General features: G+C 43.1%; 1 protein-coding gene across 1 annotated transcript in view; it reads left to right on the forward strand.

Moving 5' to 3' along the window:
• VAV1 (vav guanine nucleotide exchange factor 1) overlaps positions 1 to 22,194 on the forward strand; it is a 125,555-nt gene that overhangs the window by 70,752 nt on the left and 32,609 nt on the right. The window contains exons 8-13 of the mRNA XM_077482066.1: positions 3,238 to 3,341; positions 11,630 to 11,729; positions 16,757 to 16,852; positions 16,944 to 17,012; positions 17,170 to 17,256; positions 20,168 to 20,253. Of these exons, the coding sequence (XP_077338192.1) occupies positions 3,238 to 3,341; positions 11,630 to 11,729; positions 16,757 to 16,852; positions 16,944 to 17,012; positions 17,170 to 17,256; positions 20,168 to 20,253 (542 nt within the window). The remainder of the gene's footprint in view (positions 1 to 3,237; positions 3,342 to 11,629; positions 11,730 to 16,756; positions 16,853 to 16,943; positions 17,013 to 17,169; positions 17,257 to 20,167; positions 20,254 to 22,194) is intronic.

The raw sequence follows: 22,194 nt of genomic DNA on the forward strand, positions 1-22,194 counted from the left end.
CCTTTTTAAGGTCATACCACAACATCTCAATAGGATTCAGGTCAGGACTTTGGCTAGGCCACTCCAAAGTCTTCATTTTGTTTTTCTTCAGCCATTCGGTGGTGGACTTGCTGGTGTGTTTAGGATCATTGTCCTGCTGCAGAACCCAAGTTCGTTTCAGCTTGAGTACACGAACAGATGGTCGGACATTCTCCTTCAGGATCTCTTGGTAGACAGCAGAATTCATAGTTCCTTTTATCACGGCAAGTCTTCCAGGTCCTGAAGCAGCAAAACAGCCCCAGACCATCACACTACCACCACCATATTTTACTGTTGGTATAATGTTCTTTTTATGAAATGCAGTGTTCCTTCTACGCCAGATATACTTGGACACACACCTTCCAAAGAGTTCCACTTTTGTCTCATTGGTCCACAGAATGTTGTCCCAAAAGTCTTGGGGATCATGTTGTGGAGAAATTGAGACGAGCTTTGATGTTCTTTTTGCTCAGCAGTGGTTTTCTCCTTGGAACTCTGCCATGCAGGCCATTTTTGCCCAGTCTTTTCCTGATGGTGGAGGCATGAACGCTGACCTTAACTGAGGCAAGTGAGGCCTGCAGTTCCTTGGACGTTGTTGTGGGGTCTTTTGTGACCTCTTGGATGAGTCGTCGCTGCGCTCTTGGGGTAATTTTGGGCGGCCGGCCACTCCTGGGAAGGTTCACCACTGTTCCATGTCTTCGCCATTTGTGGATAATGGCTCTCACTGTCGTTCGCTGGATTCCCAAAGCTTTGGAAATGGTTTTATAACCCTTTCCAGACTGATAGATCTCAATTACTTTCTTTCTCAATTGTTCCTGAATTTCTTTGGGTCTCGGCATGATGTGTAGCTTTTAAGGATCTTCTGGTGGACTTTACTGTGTCAAGCAGCTCCTATTTAAGTGATGCCTTGATTGTGAACAGGTGTGGCAATAATCAGGCCTGGGTGAGGCTAGAGAAATTGAACTCAGGTGTGGACAACCACAGTTATAGTATGTTTTAACAAGGGGGGCAATCACTTTTTCACACATGGCCATGATGGTTTGGATTTTTTTTCACCTTTAATAATAAACACCTTTATTTATAAATTGCATTTTGTGTTTACTTGTGTTGTCCTTGACTATTGTTTAAATTGGTTTGATGTTCCGAAACACTTAAGTGTGACAAACATGCAAAGGAACAGGAAATGAGGAAGGGGGCAAACACTTTTTCACACCACTGTATTTGATAACAATTTTCCGTTTTTCCTGGCCCACCTCATGTCAGCTCACAATGGGATATACCATAGCTGAATAAATGGATGGGAGAGAACAAATGAAAAGAGACTCAATCAAAGAAAAGCTGCCAAAGCCAAAAAGGATTTATCTATCTTGTCCCAAACTTGCTTACTGCACATTTAGTGCACAAGACCTCCAAGCTAGCCCTTACATATAGCTTCCATGGAAGTCTGGCATAAGTGCCCCAAGGCTGCCACCCTTCTAGTCAAATAAGCTTGCAATTGTTTCAGAGCAGAAAGGCCTGCAGGAAGCATGCCAATCTAATGACCCTGGTACCCAAAAGTGGATGACTCTTGAGGACCTGATGGCTAAATAAAAAGATTGTCCACTTTCCTCTTTTGACCAAGAACACTGTTAGTAACTTGATATGTGTAAGGAACTGAAGTCTTCCTGCAGTGACTCTCGTGTCAAAACACAGAGGGACTACTTCCAGTGATGGCCCATCCATTAGGGGCACCTGGGCACTGCCCCCTCTCTCCTCCCCACCCCTTATATGAGTAATGGATAGATTCATGTATTGCATGAATCTATCCATGGCTGCCGCAGCCGCCAACTGTCCTTCCGGCCAATCGGGAAGCGGGACTGATACCCATCACCCGATTGGCTAAAAGGACAAGTGATCCTTTTGGATGCCTAGGAGGAGGGGAGGAGATGCATAACAGAAGCGAGGAGGAGAAGAGCCGCCCGGTCCCCACCGATGTCTGGATGTCCGATCCCAGCCACCGTTCTATGACTCCCCGTTCCCCACTGTCACTCCATGGATGACAAATCCCTGCCACCTAGATGGTGTAAGTGCTGGTGGACCGACCGGCGGACATCGGAGGGAGGGGGTTGGGGGACCGGTGGGGGGTTTGAGTTTCTGCAGTGGGGGGTTCAGTTGTTTGCTGCCCCCCCCCCCCAAAAAAACAGCTGCCACTGACTACTTCCTAGTTTTGCTGGAAACTGGATACCATTTTAAAATTTAATTTTGGAGATAACTGTAGAATCCCTATCTCTGGTAAAAAAAGTAAAGAAAAAAAGACACCGAAGGGTCCTTGCAGGAGAGTGTTGCAATCTTCAACATCCTTTTGTCTATAGTAGTTGTGTCAGAAGAACTAGTTTTACAATAAGGTACTGCAATGGAATTTAAACCATTGGAGCAAAGGGTGCTCTCATATCCAAGTTCCACAGAGGGAACAAGGATTTCCCTCAAGGTCATATAGTTTGTCACCTGCAAGAAGCATCTGGTCACTGGCTTTTGCACCCATCTGCAGCCTGTGAAAGATAAGGTAGAGATCTGTACCTTGAAGTGAATTGTATACCATACCAACCTCTAGTGCTGATTGCAAAATGTCCAGGATATTGGCTAGAGCAGGGCACATGGGAGAGAAAGCTTTTGTTGAGCAAACAAAACTAACTTCTTCCATATCCTCTCATATGTAGCGCTCCACCGCACTACAAAGCCCTTGCACTTATTTCTGCAGACCTCCAAGATCATTTGCGCCATTGCAGGATGACTGACGGTTCCCATCCCGTGCTGCCCATTTTTCCGCTCCCTGTGACATCATTCACAGCCTGAGTTCTCAGACTGACAATAGAGCCAGCAAAGTAGTGTGGTGCACTGCATATAAAAGACAGGAAAAAACCCCAAAAAAGAGGTAATGATGACATTGCAGAGCTTTTATAATCCCACACCTGTAAATGTCAATTCAGTTTAAGCATCATTCTGACTGCGGCCTGGCACAAAGGGCACCCAGTTTTTAGGAGGATTTACCATCCAACATTCAGGGTCTACCAACTCCATGCCATAAGAGACTGAACATGGAAGGTTAAGTTTAATTGGAGGGGGGGGGGGGGCGGTGCAGCAAACAAGTTACCTACCAACTGCAATCAACAGGTGGCCTGGAGCATGAAATTTAAATATATCCCGCAATACAGTGAGTAAATACTTAATCTTTTTCTGTTTCAGGATCTACGAAAACTTCATCAAGACTTTTTGACAGAAATGAAGTCGTGCATCTCACCCAAGAACACACAGAATTTGTATCAAGTCTTCCTCCGCAATAAGGAAAAGTAAGATCTTTATAAGTTTTCAGGTTTAGACTGGAAAACATGCATCTACAACACAGTTCTATAAACGTAAAATCTGCTTTATTTGTCAGAAAGCACAAGACTGGTATTTTCTTCAGAGCAAACAAAACATGTATCTGCTTCTTTTCAGCAGCATAGTACTGTGCTTAGGGATGAGCCGAACACCCCCCGGTTCGGTTCGCACCAGAACTTTCGAACGGACCCCAAATTCGTATGAACTTTAGAACCCCATTGAAGTCTATGGGACTCGAACGGTTGAAATTAAACGTGCTAATTTTAACGGCTAATATGCAAGATGCTGTCCTAAAAAGGGATTGGGGACCTGGCTCCTGCCCCAGGGGACATGGGTCAATGCCTAAAATGTTTTTAAAAATGGCCGTTTTGGCGGGAGCACTGATTTTAATGGCGATTAAAGTGAAAAAAAAAGTGAAATATTCCTTTAAATATTGTGCCTGGGGGGTGTCTGTAGTATGCCTGTGAAGTGCCACGTGTTTCCCGTGTTTAGAACAGTCCATGCACAAAATTACATTTAACGGAAATAGCATCATTTAAAACTGCTTGCGGTTTTAATGTTATATCTGGTTCCTGCAATATGGTTGAAAATCATTGAGAAAAATGGCATGGGTAGCCCTCCCTGCCCATTACCAGCCCCTTTGGGTCTTGTACGCATATTAAGGGGAACCCCGTACCCATATTAAAAAAAGGAAATGCGTGTGGCCCCCAGGCCCTATATACTCAGAACAGCAGTATACAGGCGGTGCAAACAAGACAGGGACTGTGTAGGTTTGTTGTGTTAAGTTGAATCTGTTTGTAATTTTCAACTGGTACATTTTTAAAGTGTAGCTCCAGTCAAAAAAACTACTTTTAAGCTTTTTGGAAAACATAGGGAAGGGTTATCACCCCTGTATAATTAGTTTTGTCGTCCATCTTTTTTCATCTCACTTGCTGTTGTCTTGTTGTTGGTGTTGGTTTTGCCACAACATTGTAAGCCCTCAAAGTGACTCTTGGTGGGCGCTGGAGCGCCCTGCTGTGAACGATTATATCAAGAATTGTAATTACATGCCATTGTTGAACAGTGGTAGAAAAATTGACCTTTGGTGGTTGTGGTGCTGGTGCCACAACACTATAAGTCCTCACAGTTACTCTGGGTGGGCACAGGAACGGGCCCTCCTGTGAAATATTATATCAAGAATTGTAATTACATGTCCCTGTTAAACAGGGGCAGAAAAATTGGGCCTTATGCACTGGTGCTGGTGCCACGACACTGCAACCTCTCCCATATACTCTATTTTTATTGCAGGAATTAGCCCTGCTGCAAAGTATTGCATCAAAAATTTTAATTAAACGCCCCTGTTAAACAGGGGCAGAAAAATTGGGCCTTAGGCACTGGTGCTGGTGCCACCACACTGCAACCTCTCCCATATACTCTAGTTGTAGTGCAGGAATTATCCCTGCTGCAAAGCTTTGCATAAAAAATTGTAAATAAACCCCCCTGTTAAACAGGGGCAGAAAAATTGGGCTGATGGCATCACCCAGAACCAGAAATGTTCTTCCAACATATCAGCGGAGGAGGAAGAGGATAGACAATCAACATAACAGGACAGTCACTCAGCATAAGCATAGGCAGTCTTGAAGGGATGTGATATTTCAAAAAAAATTATTCTGTTACATCAGCTTCAGGTGCTTGGTAGCTGTGGGTGATCCAAGACTGATTCATCTTGATGAAGGTCAGTAGATCAACTGATTCGGTGGACAGGCGCACCCTGTGATCGGTAACAAAGCCACCAGCAGCACTGAAGGTGCGTTCCGAAAGAACGCTGGATGCAGGACAGGCCAGTAGCTCAATTGCATACTGTGCAAGCTCTGGCCAGTGATCCATCCTCAAGACCCAGTAAGCCAGAGGATTTTCGGTGGGAAAGGTGTCCAAGTCTGACCCTAGGTATTCCTGCACCATGTAAATCAGACGCTGGCGATGGTTGCTGGAACCGATCATACCTTGGGGCTGCGACTAAAAAATTGTCTGAAAGCAACAATCAGACGGCCACCTTCTCCACCGCTCCTTCTGACCGATGCCTCAGCAACACGTTGTCCAGGACCAGGAGTTTGTAACCTCCCATTCTCTGGGAACGCGTTGCACAGATCTTTCTGCAAGGCCTCCCAGGGATGTCTCATCCTCTGCTCCCTCTGCGATGGCAAGATAAGGTCGGCAACCTTGCCCTTGTACCGTGGATCAAGGAGAGTGGCCAGCCAGTAATGGTCCCTCTCCTTGATCCGAAGAATACGAGGATCCTTCCGCAGGCTTTGCAGGATCAGGGAGGCCATGCAGCGTAGGTTAGCTGAGTCATTAGGTCCGGAGTCCTCTGGGTCACTAAGGACAACATGATCCGCAGCTACCTCCTCCCAGCCAAGTCCACGGGTTTCTTGGGACTGTAAATCATCCCTACAAGACTGCTGCTGATGCTGAGTGCCAGCCTCCACCTCCATGCTGACACAATCATCCTCCTCCTCCTCATCCTCCTCCTCCTCATCCTCTTCCTGTGTGATGGATGGCACAACAGGAACACTGTCTGGATAAAGGGGGCCTTGAGAGGCAAGGAAGTCCTCCTCTTCCTGCCTCTGTTCTGCCTCAAGTGCCCTGTCCATTATTCCATGCAGCATATGCTCCAAGAGGTGGACAAGAGGTACAGTGTCACTGATGCATGCACTGTCACTGCTCACCATACTTGTGGCCTCCTCAAACGGTGACAGGACAGTGCATGCATCCCTGATCATGCCCCACTGGCGTGGTGAGAAAAAAACGAGCTCCCCTGACCCTGTCCTGGTGCCGTAGTCACACAGGTACTCACTGATGGCCCTCTGCTGTGTATGCAGCCGCTGCAGCATGGCCAACGTTGAGTTCCACCTGGTGGGCATGTCACATATAAGGCGGTTCTTGGGCAGGTTCAACTCCTTTTGGAGCTCAGCCAGCCGAGCACAGGCATTAAATGATCAGCGGAAATGCACACAGACTTTCCTGGCCTGCTTCAGGACATCCTGTAAGCCCGGGTACCTGCCCAAGAACCGCTGCACCACCAGGTTAAGGACATGAGCTACACAGGGCACATGGGTCAGTTGTCCCTGTCGGAGGGCGGAGAGGAGGTTGGTGCTATTGTCGCAAACCACCATTCCTGGCTTAAGCTGGCGTGGCGTCAACCACCTCTCGGCCTGCCCCTGCAGAGCTGACAAAACATCCGCCCCAGTGTGGCTCCTGTCCCCCAAACAAACCAGTGCAAGCACGGCATGGCATCGTTTTGCCTGCGTACTTGCGTAGCCCCTGGAACGCCTATGGAGCACCGCTGGTTCTGAGGAAAGAGCACTGGAAGAGGCCATGGAGGAAGAAGAAGAGGAGAGGGTGGAGGAGAGAGGTGTGTCACAACCAATAGTAGCATTTTGGAGGCGTGGTGGCGGAACAACCTCCAACACTACTGCACCTTGTCCTGCATCCTTCCCAGCTGCCAGAAGAGTGACCCAATGGGCTGTGAAAGACAGGTAACGTCCCTGTCTATGCCTGCTGGACCATGAGTCAGCGGTAATATGCACCTTACCGCTGACCGCCCTGTCCAGCGAGGCAAGGACATTGCCTTCCACATGCCGGTAGAGAGCCGGAATCGCCTTCCGTGAGAAAAAGTGGCGTTTGGGGACCTGCCACTGAGGAACCGCACATTGTACAAACTCACTGAAGGGGGCCGAGTCTACCAACTGAAAAGACAGCAGTTGAAGTGCTAGCAATTTAGCCAAGCTAGCATTCAACCGCTGGGCATGTGGATGGCTGGGAGTAAACTTCTTTCGCCGGTCCAGCAGCTGGGGCAGGGACATTTGCCTGCTATAATCAGACGTGGGTGTACTGCTAGCAGAGTGCCCGGAAGCACTTGGCTGTGACACACCTAATTCTACACCTTCATTCCTCTCAGAGCAGGTTTCAGAGAGGACTGAAGGTCTAGTGGGGTTGGAGATCCCAGCTGATGAGGAGCAAGGAGAGGTCCGCTTTGTTCTTTGGTGTGGGTCTTTGAGGTACGCTTGCCAACGAGCTGCATGGCAGGTCAACATATGTCTGGTCAAGCATGTGGTGCCCAAGCGGCTGATGTTTTGGCCACGCGAGATACGCTTGAGACATATGTTGCAAATAGCAGCGGTGCGATCTGATGCACTCGTCTCAAAAAAGGCCCACACCAAAGAACTTTTAGAATAACGCGCAGAGGCAGCGCCCTGCACAGGCGGAGCTCTGCGGTGTGATTCAGTCGGTGTGCTGCCCCTAAGCTGGCCCCCAGAGGGCATCCTGCCTCGTTGGACATGTGCCTCCTCCTCCTCCTCTCTCCTACCAGGCACCCACGTGGAGTCAGTGCCCTCAACATCCCCTCCCTCTTCATCGCTGGAGCAAACCTGGCAGTATGCTGCAGCTTGTGGAACATGACTGCCAGATTGCTGTCCTTCTTGAGCATCCCCTCTCTCTGCATTAATGCTACTGCCTTCCTCTAGCTGAGTATCATCATCAGAGCCTACAAAACACTGGGCATCCTCCTGGAGCATGTACCCAACACTGTGCTCAAAGAGTTCATGAGACTTCTCAGGAGGACGTGGTGGGTCTAGGGAAGGAGTCACTGATGATGACATTGAGAGGAGGGAAGACGATACGTTGGCAGCTGCTTTGCTAGTACCCTAAACTGGGTGAGAGAGGATGAGGAGGATGAAGAGGGCTTGGTCATCCACTCTACCAAGTCGTTGGCATGTTGCGGCTCAACATGTCCAGCTGCCGAAAAGAAGGACAAGCGTGTCCCATGGCCACGTGCTGATGATGACGATGCACCGCGTCCACGACCAGCACTATTGTCTCTAGACACAGAGCCTGCTTGCCCTCTTTTATCGGCTCGCGCCTGTCTGCCTCTCCTTGCTGGCCTTCCAGACATGGTAATGGCCTAAGGGAGTTGGGAAAAACAGCAATTGGGTAGTGTATATTGTGCTGGAGGCACACACAACTTCCACTAACTCCTGCAGATGGCAGATGGCTCAAATAGAGAAGAGCTATGTAGGTGGATATAGCGGTGTATACTGGGTTCAGAGCACGCAGACAGCACGCACAAGCTCCTACCGCTGACTGCAAGCTCTATTTAAAACGAGCAAGATAGTTTGCTATATAGGTGGATATAGCGGTGTATACTGGGTTCGGAGCACGCAAACAGCACGCACAAGCTCCTACCGCTGACTGCAAGCTCTATTTAAAACGAGCAAGATAGTTTGCTATATAGGTGGATATAGTGGTGTATACTGGGTTCATCGCACGCACACAGCACGCACAAGCTCCTACCGCTGACTGCAAGCTCTATTTAAAACGAGCAAGATAGTTTGTTATATAGGTAGATATAGCGGTGTATACTGGGTTCAGAGCACGCAGACAGCACGCACAAGCTCCTACCGCTGACTGCAAGCTCTATTTAAAACGAGCAAGATAGTTTGCTATATAGGTGGATATAGCGGTGTATACTGGGTTCAGAGCATGCAGACAGCACGCACAAGCTCTGACCGCTGACTGCAAGCTCTATTTAAAACGAGCAAGATAGTTTGCTATATAGGTGGATATAGCGGTGTATACTGGGTTCAGAGCACGCAGACAGCACGCACAAGCTCCTACCGCTGACTGCAAGCTCTATTTAAAACGAGCAAGATAGTTTGCTATATAGGTGGATATAGCGGTGTATACTGGGTTCAGAGCACGCAGACAGCACGCACAAGCTCCTACCGCTGACTGCAAGCTCTATTTAAAACGAGCAAGATAGTTTGCTATATAGGTGGATATAGTGGTGTATACTGGGTTCAGAGCACGCAGACAGCACGCACAAGCTCCTAACATTGACTGCAAGCTCTATTATAAAAGATAGATATATCGCTAGCTATATAGGTGAATATAGCGATGTATAATACCGTCAGGGCACGCAGACAACAACCACTACAGAAGAACAAGAACAAAAAATCGGCCGATAACGATCGGTGTATACTGTGTTGAAGGTACACAGAACACCCACTAACTGCTTCAGACGCCAACACACTACACACGGCCGCCGCGCTGGCGGCCTTATATAGTGTGGGGCGTGTACTACACAGCCTGAGCTATGATTGGCCACAGGCATCCTGCCTGTGGCCAATCATGGCTCTCCTCGCTGCCGGCGCTGTGATTGGCCAAGCATGCGGGGTCACAGTGCATGCTTGGCCAATCATGAGCCAGCAATGCACTGCGCCATCGCAGTGCATTGTGGGCCGTGAGCGCCACACGAATTTGGCGCGAATGGCCCATAACGTTCGGAATTCGCCGAACGGGCAAACAGCCGATGTTCGAGTCGAACATATGTTCGACTCGAACACGAAGCTCATCCCTAACTGTGCTTTAGTTTGTAAAGTTTATTGCACAAGGAGTCTGGAGCCCAGGCTTACAAATGGCTCTCTCCTCTGCACCCACAGCATCTGTCTCTCTTAGCTCAACTGTTTAAAGGGTTACTAAACCCTTGTTTGTTTGTTTTTTAAATACCTCCACTGTGTCATACTTACCTCCACTGTTAAATTTGTTTTGCACAGAGTGGTCCCGATCCTCTTCTGGGGGAGAACGCGCGCGCTCCCAATTCCTCCTTTTGTGTGCATTGACACAGGAAGCAGGACTCTGCCCCGCCCCCAGCGCCTGTATCATTGGATTTGATTGACAGCAGCAGGAGCCAATGGCTGCGCTGCTATCAATCTATCCAATCAGTACATGAGACATCAGCTAGAGATGGTGTGCTTGTCCCCGGGGAGAAGAAAACCAGGTTCAGGTAAGTAAAATGGGGGCACCGGAGGGCTGAATCACTACAGAAGGTTTTAAAACCCCTTTAAGTTGTCATTCACAGTGTTGTCAGTAAAAATAGGCAGTTGAACTACCATTTTACTGCTTCTCCCCTAAAAATGCAACAGCGGCCAGATGGGGTAGGCTCGCAGTTTCAATATGGTTTTTGCATTCAAAAGGCCCATTCAGCTGTCAAAATAACCAGGCATTTAGGAGGTAACAGAATGGCTTCTTGCATGCCTAACAGCTGCTCCTGTACCACTCTCTGAAAAGCAATCCACCTCGGATCACTTTTCATAGGTGCAGCAAGGGCTGCCACCTTTGTGAATGAGCCCTAGTAGGGAGGGCTGTAAAGTGAGGTATTTCCCTTTTTAAAGTGTTTATAAACAATCACTTTGTAAAACAACACAGTTTAAAATAGAAATGAAATGCAAAGCCTTTTTGTATAGATATAAAAAAATTATAAATATTTGTTTTTCCCTTTTTTGTAAGTGATCACATTCCCTCTGTTCTCAGCTGCATACGACCTGGAGGGTGGAGAAGCAGCAGCACACTGAGCTTGCCAGTGAATGGCTGTGAAGCGGGGGCACGTCAGGAAAAATCTGATCATTGGAGGAGAGTACACAGAGTTCCTAGCATAGCTAGAGAAGTGACCACGCTGTGCTATCATGCTTAGTGTGGTCAGTTTTTAATAGGAACGCAAAGGGACTGGCAGGAACACCAGGGATTTCACACCAAGGAAGTGATACAAAGACAACAGGATACTTTTTCATGCAAGTACATGGTACAGCAGGCACATATCAGGAATTTGAAGTGTTGCCGTAACAAACACTTTAAATAAACCCCATCTAAGCTTTGCTCCAGGTAGACTCTCCACAATGTGTAAATCATAGTCAAAAGGATATATTCTAACATTCAAAATTGAAGCTGTTTTTCTTCTACTACGCTTTGATAATTTATTTTTCTGTCTATGTTTGTGTAAACTTTCATAAGAACCAGAAAGTGTTCCTTCCCTTTTCGACATATGAATATTAGGTAGATGTGTATTTCATATTCATAGTGGACACAGTTACATGGGCTGTTCAGCTTTTGTGATAGCACAAACAGAGTATCATCTCATAATAGTTACTGTAATTTTATATCATGAAACGTTTAGATAATGTACCACTGCATGGGTATAAACCCAAGCGTGTAATCACATGAAACTGTGATTATATATTTTTCAGGTTTATGGATGATCTTTTGATGGCTAGATTATTTTCTAAACCAATCTATGTACATTTAGGTGACTGCCATATAACTGTTATGTACATTACACAAATTTAACAATCCTAATGTTCTTTACACTTACTAGTATTTCGTTTTGGGATTATGAAATATATTCCTTAAAAGCAACACCTACATATATGGTATTTCCATCCAACAGGTTTCTAATTTATGGTACATACTGTAGTCAAGTAGAATCTGCCTCTAAAATGTTGGATCAAACATCACATGAACACGAAGATGTCAAGATGAAGCTTGAGGTAATTTGTGATAAGACAAACTGAACATGTTCTCCAGATTTTATTGTGCATTGTATTGTTAAAAGGTTTGTGGGGATAATATTTTGTGCCTAATGATGCGTTTATGATATAGATAAAGCTTTACATTTGATAAGAGTTCAGTGCTAATTAACCACTTAAGCCCCGGACCATTTGGCTGCCTAAAGACCAGAGGACTTTTTACAATTTGGCACTGCGCTGCTTTAACTGGTAATTGTGCAGTCATTTGTTTTTGAAAATTAAGAAAGAAAATCATTTTTTTTTCTTTTTTCAATTTTTGAAATTTTGTGACAAAAGCGAGGTCTGCAAAATACTCACCATACCTCTCAGCAAATAGCTTGGGGTGTCTACTTTCCAAAATGGGGTCATTTGAGGGGGGTTTGTGCTATCTGGGCATTCCATGGCCTCTTAAACTGTGATAGGTAGTGAGGAGTGAAATCAAAAATTTACACCCTTAGAAAGCCTGAAGGCGGTGCTTGGTTTTTGGAGTCCCATACACAGCTAGGCTCCCAAAAAGTCTCACACATGTAGTATCCCCATACTCAGGAGAAGCAACAGAATGTATTTTGGGGTGTAATTCTACATATTCCCATGGCATGTTTGAGAAATATATCATTTAGTGACAACTTTGTGCAAAAAAAAAAAAAAAGTGTATTTTTTTCCTGCAACTTGTGGCAAAATACAGAATATTCTATGGACTTAACATGCCTCTCAGCAAATAGCTTGGGGTGTCTACTTTCCTAAATTGGGTCATTTGGGGGGGGGGGGGGGGGGTTTGAACTGTCCTGGCATTTTATGCACAACATTTAGAAGCTGATGTCACACATCACCCACTCTTCTAACCACTTGAAGACAAAGCCCTTCCTGACGCACTTTGTTTTACATGAAAAAATATATATTTTTTTTTGCACGAAAATTACTTTGAACCCCCAAACATTATATATATTTTTTTAAAGCAAAGGCCCTACAGATTAAAATGGTGGGTATTTCATTTTTTTCACACAGTATTTGCGCAGCGATTTTTCAAACGCATTTTTTGGGGAAAAAACATACTTTTAATTTTAATGCACTAAAACACACTATATTACGTTTGATGAAATAAAAAAGATGATCTTAGGCCGAGTACATGGATACCAAACATATATGATGCTTTAAAATTGCGCACCAACGTGCGACAAACTACATACATCTTTAAAATCCTTTACAGGTTACCACTTTACATACGATTTACAGAGGAGGTCTACTGCTAAAATTACTGCCCTCGTTCTGACCTTCGCACTGATACCTCACATGTTGTTTACATATGACGGCAGACCGACGCTTGAGAGCAGGGGGGAGACAGGGGTGCTTTTTTTTTTTCCTTTGCTTTATTTTTTTTTAAACTGTTCCTTTCATATATATATATATTTTTTTTTTTATCATTTTTATTGTTATCTCAGTGAATGTAAATATCCCCTATGATAGCAATAGGTAGTGATGGGTACTCTTTTTTGAAAAGTCTTTTTTGTTTGCCCGTTCGCCGAATTTAGAACATTATGGGGCATTTGTGGGAAATTTGAGTGCCCTCTGAATGCCCCATAAAGAACTATGAGACCGTCAATGCACTGTGAGATCGCAGTGCATTGCCAGCTGCTGATTGGCCAAAGCATGCACCTGTCCATGCCCCACACTATGTTAAGCTGCTTACATAGCAGCCGTACATAGGTTTATGAATGGGAGCAGCAAATTGACATGTGTAAAGGAACAAATGTCATTTAAAACTGCACGTGGCTGTAATGTATTGCTGGATCCCAGAAATATAGCTAAAAATAATTTAAAAAGACAGTGTGAGTCGTGGCCCCACCCAGTCCATTATCAGGCCCTTTGGGTCTGGTATGGCTATTAAGGGGAAGACTGCACCACATTTTTAAAAAAAATGGCGTGGCCCCCCTCCCCCAAAATTTATACCAGGCCCTTCAGGTCTGGTATGGATATTAAGGGGAACCCCACACCAAAATTTAAAAAAAAATGGCGTTGGGGTCCTCCCTAAAATCCATACCAGGCTCTTCAGGTCTGGTATGGATATTAAGGGGAACCCCATGCCAAAATGTAGACCAGCATGCAACCTGGCAGGCTGCAGGAAAAGGGGGAGGCAAGAGAGCAGCCCCCCTCCTGAACCGTACCAGGCCACATGCCTTCAACATGGGGAGGGTGTTTTGGGGTCCCCCAAAACACATTATCCCCATGTTGATGGGGACAAGGGCCTCTTCCCCACAACCCTTTCCCAGTGATTGTGAGGGTCTGCGACCGGGGGGCTTATCGGAATCTGGAAGCCCCCAGATCCCAGCCCCCCTATGTGAATGGGTATCGGGTACATTTACCAAAAAAGTGTCAAAAAAGTAAAAATGACAGGAGTCAGTTTGGGACAAGTTCTGCGATGTCCATCCATCTTCGATCACAGCACCGACGGACTGAGAAAAAAAAAACGGAAAAACTCGATGGGAGGCATCCCGCGAATGCACACTTTTTGCATTGACAGCTGTTATATAGCTGAGGGCGGGGCCATCTGGAGAGGTAAACGGTACCCCCACCCCCTCTGACGTTATGTGACGTCACATGGCGTCAGAAAGGGCGGGGTCACCTGCTTACATCATCGGGTGGTCCTGCCCTCATCTATATAAGAGCTGTCAGTGCAAAAAGGCTCCAGTCGGCGGGAGCCTCCCATCAAGGTGGTGTTTTTCAGGTTTTTTTTGTTCTTTTTCTCAGGTCGTCGGCAATATGATTGAAGATGAATGGACACCGTGGGACTTTTTTTTTTTGAACCACTACAGCCTGGAAGGATTTGCCCCCCTCCTTACCAGACCATTTTTTGCGATTTGGTTTAACTGACAATTGCACGGTCGCGCAAAGTTGTACCCAAACAAAATTGATGTCCTTTTTTTCCCACAAATAGAGCTTTCTCTTGATGGTATTTGATGACCTCTGCGATTTTTATTTTTTGCGCTATAAACAAAAAAAGAGCAGAAATTTTGAAAAAAATAAACAATATTTTTAACTTTTTGCTATAATAAATATCCCCCCAAAAAATATAAAAAAATGATTTCTTCCTCAGTTTTGGCCGATATGTATTCTTCTACATATTTTTGGTAAAAAAATTCACAATAAGCGTACAAGTTATAGCGTCTACAATATAGAGGATATATTTATGGCATTTTTATTATTATTATTTTTTTTTTTTACTTATTATGGTGGCAATCTGCGATTTTTATTGGGATTGCGGCAGACAGATCGGACACTTTTGACACCTTTTCGAGACCACTGACATTTATACAGCGTTCAGAGCTAAAAATAGCCACTGACTACTGTATAAATGTCACTGGCTTAGATTTTGGGGGGGACCCCTACACTATTTTTAAAAATTTTGGCTCGAGGTTCCCCTTAAAATTCATACCAGACCTGAAGGGCCTGGCGTGGATTTTGGGGGGACCCCCACGCAATTGTTTTTTTAAAAGGGCCTGGTAATGGACCGGTGGGGGGCCATGCCATTTTTCTTCAATGTGAAGTGACTTTGATATCTCTTTCTAAACTGGACTCCAGTTTCTAAATGCCAACAGAAAGCCAACTAGTGATCATGAAAAATACAGTTCTGATTAAAATATAGAGTTTGACTTTCATTTAATGGCAAAACCTTTTTATTTGGGTAGAGTAGTAATGCTTAAGCTGTAGTATGTCTTCTATGAAAGGTGGAGGGGGTGGAAAAGGCAGCATAGTTGGGGTAAAGAAAATAAATGGGGTCCCATTTTTTAGATACACATTAGGCTCCACTCTGCCTGTCATGTATCTTATGGGCCCCTGGGGCAGGATGGAGCAAGACGGGGGATTTTCCTCCTCTTCCTCCTGATCTTGTTCCCCTCCTTTCCCCTATTTCCCGGCTTTCTCTTTCTGCCTTTCTTTCCTTTCTTCTCTTCTTCTTACTCCAATTTTCTTTTCCTTTTGGATTTTTCTTTTTCTGCTCTCTTGAATAGCAAATGGTGCATATTCTAATATTTCAGAGGAGGGAATGAAGACGTAATAAGCACAAATGTCTATATCTTTAAGGACTCCCTTTTTAGGTTCCAGAGGAGCATGAGTTTTAGTGGGGGGTTATCTCCCTGGTCTTCCTATGATACCATCTTATCATTTACCAATCGGGTAACTCCTGTTCTAATGGACAATGTTTGTCCCCCTTCCTCCTTATTTTTGCATACCCATTTGCTTGTCTTGGTTTATTTTCTTTACAAAGGCTGAAGTGGTTATTTTTCACAGCTATTGGTTTTGGGAGAGAGACCCCTGTATTGAGTGTTGTTCCTTTATCTTTATTTTTGTATCTTTCTGTATACTATGTATCGGTAACGCCTTCATTTCCCCCCCCCCCCCAATAAATACAAAGTGAAAGAAAATCAATAGGGGAAACAAATCCATGCATATTCCTGATTCATAAATTAAAGCCATTGTTTGTATTGTAAATGAGTTTAGATCTGAAACAAATTTAATTATTTGTGTACATAGAAATAGAAGTTTTGATACTTCTGGAAATGTCCCAAACACTTGGGGTTATGCAGTTATGATTGGCAACTAGAGTTCATGTGTTCTAGGATGCCTAGACTGTGAGCTGGGAAACACCAGTTTTTTTTTTTATCCATAGCAAGGAAGAAGTAACTTTGTACTTGAAGAAATGTGGTTTGGCAAAGTTGACATGTGTCCTACTAAATCCCAGAATCTTGGAATCTATGCCAGAAAACTGATTTTCACTGATATCGGTTAGCCAAGTGGTATCTGCAGTTCACGTATTGTCTACATGTATAGTATGATATACAGTATAATCACTGGCTGGTCTCACAATAATCAGCTGAATCGGGCACCAATAATCTCATGTCTATTGGGTAACTTTATTTCAGTTAGCAATGCAACCAGGCATATTTTATAAATGTTCTAGTTAACATTTCCATTTATGCAAAAGACCTAAAGCAGATATATCACTGGTTTTGCAGGAATGTTCTCAAAGAGCAAATAATGGTCGGTTCTCTCTACGGGATTTGTTGATGGTGCCCATGCAACGAGTTTTAAAGTATCATCTTTTGCTGCAGGTACTAATATCTGTTTATTATGATGAATGTCTACTGAGCTACAGTACTTATATAGCCCAAGTTCTCATAGATTTCTGCCTATTCCATGCAGGAGCTGGTAAAACACACAGTGGAACCAACAGAGAAGGAGAATTTAAAGCAAGCACTGGATGCCATGAGGGTAAAGAATATATGTAATGTGTATAGAATATTGAACTAAAATGTTCAGTGCTGGAGCATTATAAACTAACCAACTAACCTGAAATTCTTAGCTATACTATTGTATATGTATGAAAAATTCTGTTAATATGTAAAATATGTATGTGGTTTCTCCCTAGGATTTGGCTCAATGTGTTAATGAGGTTAAAAGGGACAATGAGACATTGAAGCAACTTACCACCTTCCAGTTATCTATTGAACATTTGGTAAGCCTGTGATGATTAAATCATATTGTTTTGATTGAAAATGCAAACATCCTTTCAAAACTTGGTTTAGGTAGATGAAAAGGGAACATAGAAAAGGGAAAATTAACTCTGCTGGATTCACTTGCAAATATTGCTAGTGGCTGCTATGGCCGCTAGCAATAATCACTGTCTTGTCCTGGTGGGGATGGCTTCCCCTGCCTGCCCTCTCCATGAGCAGACAATGGCTCGGCAGGAGGGATTCCCCCGTCAGAACAGTCTGTGTTGATGGGGGAATCGTGTGAATTACTTTCCTGCAACTCACAGTTGCAGGAAGGAAATTCACACTGTTTATGGCCTGCCTTGGGCTCGGGAATACAGTTAAGCTTAAAATGGACCTAACGTCAGATATTTTTTTCATATTGCGTATATACATGCTAAGTACTGTGTAGTTATAACACTTAAAGAGATTTCGTTCTTGGAAGAAGCATTAAAGCAGATAGGAATAGGAACAAAAATGCTAGGAAGGATTATTGCATTATACAATAACTCAAGAGCAAAGTTAGAACAAATTGAATTTTATCAGAATATATAAAGATCTTAAATGGAACACGACAGGGATGTCCCTTATCCCCATTGCTATATGTAATAGTGATGGAGCATCTTATGGAAGCCATAAGAGAAAATAAGGACATTAAAGGGATAAAGGTTAAGGGTAAGGAATATAAAATGGCTGCATATGCAGATTACCTACTATTATATGTAACTAATCCTACAATAACAATCCCAAATTTAATAAAAGAACTGAATAGCTTTGGGGTACTGAGTAATTTTAAAGTAAATTATGATAATTCTGAGTTGATGAGCATTATGTTAGAGGAAAATATACAAACAGTACTACAAAAGGACTTCTCATTTAAATGGAAACAGGACGCGATTAAATATTTGGGAATACATATTCCCAAAGATTTAAAGCAACTGCAAGATATGAATTATAATACGACAGTTTATAAGATAAAACATTTTTTAGAAAAATATGACAAAATAACATATTCATGGTTAGGGAAAATAACTATTGTAAAGATGGAAATATTGCCAATAATGTTGTATATTTTTCAAACGGTACCTATAATACCATCAAAAAGACTTATGAGGGACCTGAGAAAGGCGGTGGGAAGTTTTATATGGTCCCACAAAACTCCTATAGTAAGCAGAGAAACACTAATTAGATCAAAAAAAATTGAGGATTAGCATTACCTGATTTTTTTTAAATATCTGCAAGCAGCATCATTGATGAGAATAATAGATTGGCAGCACAATGCGAACAATAAACAATGGGTTAATTTAGAGGAAGATATGGTAGGGATAAAAAGAAAACATCTACCATGGATAAAACCTAATTTAAGACCGAAAGAAAAGGAATTACCAATTTTTGTAAAAACCACATTAAAAGCCTGGGATGCCACACTAAAAAAAGGAAACCTATCTTCTATAATAGGACCTATGACTCCATTATTTTCCAATCCTGAATTTGAGCCACCACTAAAAGTTACAAAATACCTAAAATGGAATATATTGGAGCATGAACGGGTAATACAAATCTTGGTGGACGGCAAAATGCCAATATTCCAGGATCTGGGACAAGAATTTAAAAACAAATGGCTACAATATCTTCAATTAAGAATGTTTATTGATCCAATTAAAACGAGAATTAACAGACAAATAACTAAATTCGAACAAATAGCAATAGATAAAGATAATCGACTAAAAAATGGAGCGAGAAAGAGAGGACATTTTTTTTTTTTTTTTTTAATTTACATTTTTTTTTTCTATTATGGGAAGGAGTGTTCGAGTGTTGAATTGTGGATAAATGCTAATATGATGTATGATGTATCATTAGATAAATGTTAAGATGATGTATGTTTTAAAATATAAATAAAAAGAAATTTGAAACAGTTTAGCTTAAAATGGACCTAACGTCAGATATTTTTTTCATATTACGTGTATACATGCTAAGTATGCTAAGGACTGTGTAGTTATAACACTTAAAGAGATTTAGTCCCTCTCTCAAAGCTCATAAATTACCCCATCCTCCCAAAAAAGCCCTTTTCTGCTTTTTTTTTTCTCAAGAAGGATGACATCATCGTTATTTAAAATTATCATGTGCTCCCTAGAGATGCTGGTTCAGAGTTGACATAGATATGTAAATTCTGGTGTTGGAGCAGTTAATGGCTAGTGTTCACAAATGTCTGCCACAGATCAGATTCTACTGCAGCCTCTCAACTTGTGACTTTTGACTTACTTTACAATATTGAAGTCTGATCGGTGGGGGAGACTGCAGAAATGCCTGCAGCAGACTGATGACATTCTCTGTCTGGGTAAAGTCAACTGACTGGATTGTTTTGTTTTGTTTTATGACAAAAGGTGGATTTTTTTTTTTAATTAAACTGTTCAAACACATTATGCCACACCATTAATTTTTCATTCAGACTTGTAAAGTTCCTCAAAGATCGGCTTTAAGTAAAGGTTCGCTTTAAGTTTATTTAGGTGCCGAAACTCAAGCTCTAGTTAAAATGTATTTTTATCCTGCTAATAAATACAGATGGGCATTAAAATTAGGGTATCTGAGCAGAAAGAAATTTGCCAAACACTCCTGGAAATGTATGTTCTTGAATGAAAATTGGCTATATCTATAGAAGATTTAAACACAGAAAATATTATGAAACCTTATAATATAACATAAATATATTGCCTGAAGTTTCCTAGTTAATTAAATTTAAAACCGTGATGGTTTTGTTAAAATGAATTTAATCAGTGAGATGGGAATCTGAGGAAACAGTAGAATTAGAACGAATAAAGGTCAGATGAGTGCCCTCACTATTGTCTCATGGGAAGATGGTCAGCATTTTGACTCAATGTAATTTTGCTTCTTTAGACAGAATCTCTGGCACTATATGGAAGACCAAAGACAGATGGTGAATTGAAGATTATTACGTCAGAAAAAAAGTCAAAACTTGACAGGTAAACGCATATTTCTCTATTCACAGTGGATCCATGATAGAGAAACGTGGCTAGTTTTCGGTAAAGGGAAGGATGAGGTGAAGTACCAAGATAAAAAAATAATGAATGAAATGAAGCCAGCTAGTTTTCTAAAAGCTGTGAAATAAACAAAGGTCTGGGAATTTCTTTGATAAATAGTAATTGGTAGTGTTGGAGAAATGTAGCTCTATACAAAAGAAAAATGCACATCAGATGATACCATAGCAAAGTAATGTGGGACATGTTGCAATATGTACAACGTCATGTATTATCATTATAGTGAGGCAGCCCCTTTAGTGAACATGCAAGGTGATCAAAGGTTATTAAATTAACAATAGCTACAAAATGGAAGCAGTTTGTAGTGCCTTCAAGTAGGTTTGTTAATCAACTAGTTTTCTTTGGACATCGGGGCACCTTGAATCTAAGGCTTAGGCCGCGTACACACGGGCGGACTATCCGTCCAACTAAGTCCGTCAGACAATCCGACAGACAGTCCGTCCTACTTTTGAATGAACGGACTTGACCACACACGACGAACAGACAGTCCGCTGAAAGCTTGCGCGATGACGTGTACGGCACGTACGACGGGACTAGAAATTCGACGTCCAATACACTGCAATGCAACCTTCGGCCGTGTAAATCCTTTCTGAGCATGCGCCATACTTAGTCCGTCGAACTAGCCTACTCACGAGCGGACTGTCCGCTGAAACCAAGTTTGGACGGACAATATTACGGAAATTCCGAAAGACTTAGTCCGCCAGACTGTCCGCTGAAAAAGTCCGCTGAAGCCCACACACGAGCGGATTGTCCGCTGAAACACGTTTCAGCGGACTAAGTTGGACGGACAATCCTCTTGTGTGTACGCGGCCTTACTCTTTATACAGGGGCTTGATTTCTACATGAGCTAAGGTGTTAAAGTGGAACTATAGGCAAAGAATTTTTTTCATTTGGGAAAGAGTAAGGTAAGGTTATAACCCCTGTCAGATATTTTTTCACCATCTGTGCCCCATTGCAGAGATTTCCCTTTACTTCCTGTCCTATAGTTAACCACAATTGCGCGGTCATGCAACACTGTACCCAAATTTTTTCCCGCAAATAGAGCTTTCTTTTTGTAGTATTTGATCCCCTTGGAGGTTTTTATTTCTTGCGCTATAAAAAAAAAGAAAAGTGACAAGTTTGAAAAAAAACTATATTTTTAACATTTTGCTATAATAAATATCCCAATTTAAAACACACACAGAGATCCACATCCCTGCTATGTTACCTGCGGGTGCCCAGCGGACATCACGGCCACCAGGCACGCGCATCAGCTCCCGACATGCAGACATCATTTGACTATGGGTGGGGAAGCAAGTGGTTAAACAAGAAGTGAGAAGAAATCCCTTAAAAATTTAGGGAATTCCTTGGGGACCCCGAGGTCACCAGAACTAGTGTCCCCATTGGAAGATTTCCCCTCTATTACTTTTCTGGGAACAACCCAATAATAATGACAAAACATGACAACTAGAGAGGGTGATTCTCCCTAATGGGTGCACAGTCAGTAAGAAAACTGGCAAGTGTTCTAATCCCTCTCCACTCTATCCAAAACTAAAAAAAAAAAGTTTTGACTTCAATTATACTTTAAGCTTCACTCCTTTCTGGAGTTGAACCATATTTAACAGTCCAATGTGAGAGCCTCAGTGGTCAATAAGGACTCCCACACTCTGCTTTTAAGAAGCAGAGGGTCCAGAAAGGTGCATCACTGGGCTTTATGTTGGAAAGAGGTTGTGTTCCTACCTCCTCCATAACGACATTGCAGAGCTGGTGGATGTTAGAGACCTCGGGCTCCTCCACCTTCTGTTTGAGGATGCCCCACATATGCTCAATAGGGTTTAGGTCTGGAGACATGCTTGGCCAGTCCATCACCTTTACCCTCAGCTTCGT

The sequence above is a fragment of the Lithobates pipiens genome, unplaced genomic scaffold (genome assembly GCF_037356315.1).
Source record: "Lithobates pipiens isolate NorthernLeopardFrog02 unplaced genomic scaffold, aLitPip1_a1.2 Scaffold_16, whole genome shotgun sequence".
In the NCBI taxonomy this organism is placed as follows: domain Eukaryota; kingdom Metazoa; phylum Chordata; class Amphibia; order Anura; family Ranidae; genus Lithobates; species Lithobates pipiens.